The 7107-nt window shown below is 45.2% G+C and overlaps 1 protein-coding gene across 2 annotated transcripts in view; it reads right to left on the bottom strand.

The window, feature by feature from the left end:
- gria4a (glutamate receptor, ionotropic, AMPA 4a) overlaps window positions 1-955 on the bottom strand; it is a gene marked incomplete at both ends in the record, with an annotated part of 231958 nt that extends 231003 nt beyond the window's left edge. The window contains one exon of one of the 2 annotated variants that reach the window (XM_084065523.1): window positions 844-955. In XM_084065523.1, coding sequence (XP_083921649.1) covers window positions 844-940 — 97 coding nt within the window. The remainder of the gene's footprint in view (window positions 1-843) is intronic. The other variant, XM_084065522.1, reaches the window with a different exon arrangement.
- Window positions 956-7107: the final 6152 nt, after the last annotated feature.

Raw genomic sequence — 7107 nt, 5'->3', positions numbered from 1 at the left:
AGAGAGAGAGAGAGAGAGAGAGAGAGAGAGAGAGAGAGAGAATACTGCAGTGTCTAAACAGTGAGCGCGGACTGAATTGCGCGCAGGGCGGCAGCTAAAAAGCGCAGAATAAAACGGCGGACAGAGAGAAGAGAGAGGGAGAGACAGGCAATAGACAGACAGACAGACAGACAGACAGACAGACGGTGAAGAAAGTTGGGAATCGATTTGTAAAACGGTATACATCGAGGGACACATAATGGAGCCCGTCATTTGATGGGATGTTGGGAGAAGAGCAGGTTTCCAGATCGTGCGCAATAAAAACAGTGTCTCCGTTCAGAACAGGATAAGGAGCGCTTTCCTCCTCCTGTGGGAGACGGTCTTGTTCTTATTGACACACTGACTGAACGGGACCAAAGCATCCTGTTCAGTCAGTGTGTCAATAACAATTGCGTTACAGCCGCAGCATCCCGTGTTTTTTACCCCCGTGTTATCATTCGGTGCGTAAAAAGACTTAATGATATAAACGATCGTTCAGTGTTTTGGTGCGTAAATCATGCGTCTTAATCACTTACAGCCCCGGTTGTATACTTCGGATATTCGGTGGCAGATCATGTATAAGCTTGCCAGCTTGCAAGTCTGGTATTTTCATTTAAAACAATTGGAAAATGTCGAAAGATAAAAGGATATTGATTTGTGTCGCCTATTCCCAAATAGAGACGCCAGGGTGAAAGTGATGAACATCCTCGAAGTCGTTGTGCATGCATGGGCTCGTCTCTGCGTTCTGAGGGATGCCAGTGTGTGTGTTTCATGTGTTACGATAAAAACTAAACAAAAACACAAATGTTAAATCTTTCAACTCACCTATCTGCACCGAGCTGGGGAAAGCCCCCGTCGCCAGCCCCCAACAAATAAGGGCGGAATACACCCCGAGAAAGTGCCAAGAAAAAATAATCCTCATCTTCTTTCCCAATCCAAACCCTTCAGAAACTGTTGAGAGACATCGAGAGAGAAAGCGAGAGACAGCGAGACGGAGAGAGGAGAAACAGAGAGAGAGAGGGAGGGGGGGAGAGGGAAGAGAGGGAAAGACGAGAGAGAAAAGAAAGAAAAAAGAGAGAAAAGGAGAAAAAAAGGTTTCCCCGTTTTCAGCAGTATTTATTCCATGGTGGGTTGATCCGTTTCTTCTCCTTGCAGTGTCCGCTCTAATAGAGCTCTGGCCCCGGAGCACATGCGATATGAGAGAAAAGAGAGAGAAGAGAGAGAGAGAGAGAGAGAGAGAGAGAGAGAGAGAGAGAGAGAGAGAGAGCAGAGAGAGAAATATGAAGAGAGAGAGAGAGGAGGGGATGAGTGGGGAAAAACTCGCTAGATTGGTCAGAGCCTGCATGAGGAGATTGCTCTCTCTCTCTCTCTCTCTCTCTCTCTCTCTCTCTTCTCTCTCTCTCTCTCTCTCTCTCTCTCTCTCTCTCTCTCTCTCTCTCTCTCTGCTATTACACTAAACTGGAAAGGACAATATTTGAAAAGAAAGGCATGTTTCATCATTAAGCTGTATGCTTAGCATTGGCTCTGTGTTTGTGTCATCATTCCTCACTTAAACCCGATATAGTTGACTGGGTCCCCCAGGCCTATATTGTAGATCTGCTATCTTCACTCCACATATGTATTTTGTATATAATACCACCAAATGGTCCTTCATGGCATGGCATGTAACGCCTATCAAACAGGGGGGTCCTTGAATTAATGTAAAAAAAAAAAGAAAATAAATGAGAATCAATGATGATCGCAAATCTAATGGTTTTAGGCTATCTTGAAGATGGGGGACCTTGACATGAATGCTTGAGGAGCCACTATAGTGTAGATCCCCGAATGTATGCTCAATACATTTATCAAACCCACGTCCCAAGTGCATTCGTGTGCGCTCGGCAAAACAAGCTGAGGTGCCCCCCCCCCCCCTCCCCAAACGGAGCGAGCAGCAACAACACTTACGGGAGCCTGCACAAACATTCTTTTTGTGCAGCTGCGACGGGACGATCCCCCATCCCTATTCCCCCCTGGGGGCGAAGGACTAATCGTTATCTTCCCCCCGTCATCATAACCCCATGAGGCGAAACATCTGTCTACAAAAACTACAGAGAGAGAGAGAGAGAGACGAGAGAGAGAGAGAGGAGAGAGAGAGAGAGAAGAGAGAGAGAGAAGAGAGAGAAGGAGAGAGAGAGAGAGAGATTGTAAACGTCTCAATCCAGAGAGAGATAGAGAGAGAATGACGAGAACGAATTATAATTTAGCCCAAACGACGACAGATGATGGGACTGAAAGGGTGGATGAAGATTGGATGTGGAGAGAGAGAGAGAGAGAGAGAGAGAGAGAGAGAGAGAGAGAGAGAGAGAGAGAGAGAGAGAGAGAAGAGAGAGAGATGAGAGAGAGAGAGAGAGAGAGAGCGCTCTGCTGCATCTTGTCCCATTCATTCATAATGGGGTGGATGTGGCGCTGCTCTGGCAGGCAGACGGCGTGCGTTCCGCGCGCACACACAGCAGTGTGCGGGCGGCGGCGAGGGGGACGGACGGTGTAATTTTTCAGACAGCAAAACGAAAGGGATGCATCACGGTGTGTCCACTGGATGACTGCACGGTCTAACGGACCTCCATGTCTCTGACTGGATAAGCTGAGAGCTTTCCCCCAGCGGCATGCAGCCGCTGTCACACAATAAGACGAAACTAATTAAATACAAATAAATAAGATGTGGGGAAAACAAGCACATTCCTTTTTGTTTTCTTTAACTAAAACCCCTGATTTTAAAATCGTGTAGGCCTATATATATAAATACTGTAGCCTATAGGTATACATATAGACTCTAAATAGGCCTACTGAATGTCTGGTATGCCTTCAATTTGTGACGCCAGGCGCAATCCGAATAATACGTTTTCAGATGGGTTGCACATTTTCAGCCAATCAGGAGAGAGCAGTGGTGTCATGGAGGCCACACGGAGTAGGACGGCGTGTGGCCAGTATTTTTTTCATGGCAAGGTACGGCACGGTACAGTGCAAGCGCGTGCACGCTAGAAAGTTTCCTATACAAACATGTTTCCTAATTTAAGGTAAAATAAAATGCGCGCGGTGTGCGCATACCGTGCGCACGCGTGCATGTGACGTCATTACAGTAGGCTACTATTGCATTGAGTACTATCGGAATATAGAGCTATTTAACAGTTATTCTAACTATAACATATATATATATATATATTACTTACCCTATTAATTCCAGCATACCTATTCTGGGGGGAACGTTAGCCAAATCCCTTGGCGAAGAGATTTGGTGTAGAGTGAAAAAGGAGCACACCAAGTACGGCTGCAACTCAGGTCCGTTTTACTAAGTAGCCTATATATAGGGTTTAAGTGGTTGGCCAAATTATTTACGAGTTCAACTTTTCGAGGCACACTATGCATGGGCCTACTAAAAAAGACCCATTCCTACTACAATCTGAACTGTGCAGCCTAAATGGGATGTGTCATGTTGTTAATTGAAAAGAGATAATGCTTAATAAGCTGAAATAAATAAGCTCAAATGTCGGACAGCCATTACATTAAGCTCGCTGCTTGTCTCCTCTGGTTGAGAGGAACTGTCCGTGGTCCTGAAATGACACAAGTGCTGAAATGACAGCTGACCAAGTCGCAGGCCTGGTCACCAGTCAATGTGAGCTTGTATCGGCTATTTTCGCTGTTCTTTCTTTCCATTTTCTTCCCTTTCCTGAATATTACACATTGAGGGGAGCTTGTACTGTACAAACACTTATTTCATCCACTTTTAAAAAGAAACCTGTAGTTGAGTTGAAGTTCAAAGTCAACTAGAAAGGTGTGCCCAGTAGAGTGCAAATCTCCACCTTGCTTCCTTCCATCTTTCTGTTTGTCTGGATCATATGATGACCATGTTTTGAGGTTGTGCAAACAGCATATGAAAATTCTCAAATGGTTGTCTTTCAAGGACGCCCAGTTTGGCTTTTCATCTCTGGCACCAAATGTGCACTGCATCCTCAGTGTTCATTTAACTCATTACATTACACTCGTTACATTTGTAATCAGTTAAAGTCACAGAATTGTAAGGGTCCATTTGGTTCCTATATAAATCATTTAGCTGGGGACCCCCTGATCCCCCTCAAGGACCCCTGGGGTTCCCCAGACCCTGCATTGAGAACCAGCGTTAAAAAAAAGGACAATTTAATGGAGACAAATCTTTGGACAATGAACAGTGTGGCATGTAGGGCGGTGTATTGCCAGCCAACCCACGATAAGATACGTACCCCAATGCGGGAGTAACAATGTCACAGGAGTCACACCATATATGTTTGGCGACATGACGCATATGACCAAAATGCTACGAGATAAAGCCAAAAGAATCTTCCCATTTTGAGAAAGGCAGAGGCTAGCTTTAGTTTAACCGATATGTCTCATGCCCTCTCTGCTCCCCTTTCTCTTATTTCTCCTTCCCTCTTGCAGAGTGATTTGCCAGTATGTAGGGCACGACTTAGCGCAATACAAAGACCTTTCATTAACCACTTGAACCCTTGTGTCCCTACTGGGCATGTCATAATCGGCGAAGATTTGAAAACAAAAGGAGTGGGCCAAGGTTAAAGCCCTGGGGGACCCCGGTCAACGAAGTATATAGGGTTATTTCTTCTTCTTCTTGCTAATTCCCATCAGGGGTCGCCACAGCGGATCATCTATTTCCAACTGGTTCTGTTTTATGCATCTTCCTCCTCAGTCACTCAAGCCACCTCCATGTCCTCTCTCACCGCATGCATAAACCTCCTCTTTGGCCTCCCTCTTCTCCTCTTGCCTGGCAGCTCTGTAACCCTCATCCCTCCTCCACACATGCCCAAACCATCTCAACCTCGCCTCTCTTGCCTGATCCCGAAACCTTCTAATCTAGGCTGACCCTCTTATGTAGTCATTTCTAATCTTGTCCCTCCTTGTGACTCTTAATGAGATTCGTAGCATCTTCAATTCCAATATAAGGTTTAAGTATTGTTAAAAACAAGCAAAAGTACAATCAAACAAAAACATTGCGATGCGATAGAAATCGATACGACAATTTGGGCATCACCTATAAGCATTCCGACAATTGATATTTTGAGCTCTGCCTAGTGGCATGTTGTCATCACTAAGACAAACATGATGTTAAGATGTTATACAGTGTCTTAAAGGCCAATTCATAGTCCAGACATGTGGTCTGTTTGGTCTTAAAATCAAGCAATAGCGTGCATCAGCATACGTTCGCATGGCGTGTGTGCACAAAACCAAATGTTTGCATGTATCTCGCATTCACATACCACACCTTGCTAGAAAGCCCTTCTGTTGTGCATCTCATTCATTGAGGCTATGGTAAAATGCAACATACTTTCACTCCCAAAACGTACTACAGTAACGTCATGGGACAAATGTGACCAAACAAAAAACGTTTGGCGTGATGGGGGTCCCAGCATTCACATCATTTGACGCCGTCCCGGTCACTTCCACACTCCTGGGATCTGGAAGCGCTGTTCTCAATCCCGAGATGTAAAAGGGTGAGGCACCACCGAGCGAGCCTCGGAGTCGCCGTGCCGAACGTTGCGAAGTCCGCTCCAGCCAATTCCGCGCTGTTTGAGTTACATCCCGATAAGTACATAATCGTATATCATCGCCCCCCTAGTCAACATGTGACGTCACGGTACCCCCGACTCATCAAACCTTTGACATACTCTATGGTCAAATCAGTCCCAAGCCGTCACCCGTTGCCATCTTGGGAGTGAGAATGCGTTGGTAAAATGAGCTACACCAGCAGACTGTGTGAGTTTACTGACTCCAACTAAGTACATATCAGCTTACTGAATTGCTTATTGAAGATTACATCTTATATTGCATATCAGCTATGTAATGTAATATACTAGTACCTACGTAGTGCAGATTAATTATGTATATAGCTTAGATACCCAATGCAAATCACAGTGGAGGGATATTCCACTCTTATCAGTTTGATGCTCCATAGGCACACGCGCACACACACATGCACGCACGCATGCACACACACACACACACACACCTCCATAGGGAGGCTCCTGCATTCACAGCGAGGTGACAGGGAGTGTGTTTCATATTTAGAGTGGCATTAACACTGAACTCATGACTCCATGAACAGTCGACCTCTGACGTTAGCTGCTATTCATGTTCTATTATTTTCCCATCATATACGGCAACATCTCTGCGTGTTATGTTTGATTTATACAGCGTCATATGATGTTGTGAGCTTGTATATTGAATACTAGAAGCTTGACGTTACATTGCACATAGCACCACAGACCCACTTCAACTAATGAGCAGAAACTGTAATTGTTTAGAAGAATAGGCACAGCGGCCCAACCCAAAAGTACAAAGTCAATTTCAAATTCCTCCTCACCAAAAGAAGGGCATGATAAAGCAGGCTAAGCGGCAAATAGTGAGCTTCAATTTACTAACATCACATTCTTGCAGGCAATGACAGTAACACTACTGTAGCCTACGTGTTAATCTGGCTTCCTGGCCCACATGAAGGTAACTTTACTGAAAATACATTTGGAGACAAGGGAGGCCTACAGTTGATAGGAGTAGTTGAGGGGGTCTGATGATAATGCTTAAAATGGGCCCGCTGCCTGCCACTACACATGCCAAGAGGTAGAGCGGCCAGAGCCTGCAAAGAGCGCCCCGGTCCTAACAAAATAAAGGTCTGTGTGATGTGACAGCCGTGGGTCCCTGGAGTCCCAGGCCGGGGGGAACGGCCGCACCTCCAGCCCCCCTGATGTTCCGCCCCCATGGCAGTATAAAATGCAATTTGTCTGTCCACCCTTTTTTCGGGTCAGGGAGCCCTCCTGAACTGAACTGACGTCGGTTGTTCCGGTGTAATATGCATTGGGCTTAAAGGGATATGTCACTTTTTAACATTTTTGGGGTCATTTTAACGTTTACTCTGGCTTTTGTGAGAACCCCAGACAGTTTTGAAATTGCTTGATTCAGTATGTAGATATTTGATATTGATTTTATCAGACACTTATACAAACCCATTGTAATTTCAAACTCCATGATAGATTAATCGAAAACATTTTATATCAGTCACCAGAACCAAGG

Source organism: Gymnoscopelus microlampas (assembly GCF_963454915.1).
Source record: "Gymnoscopelus microlampas genome assembly, chromosome: 8".
NCBI classification, from domain to species: Eukaryota; Metazoa; Chordata; class Actinopteri; order Myctophiformes; family Myctophidae; genus Gymnoscopelus; species Gymnoscopelus microlampas.
Note: the sequence above shows the minus strand (reverse complement) of the source record. Positions and strands in the feature narration are given on the sequence as shown.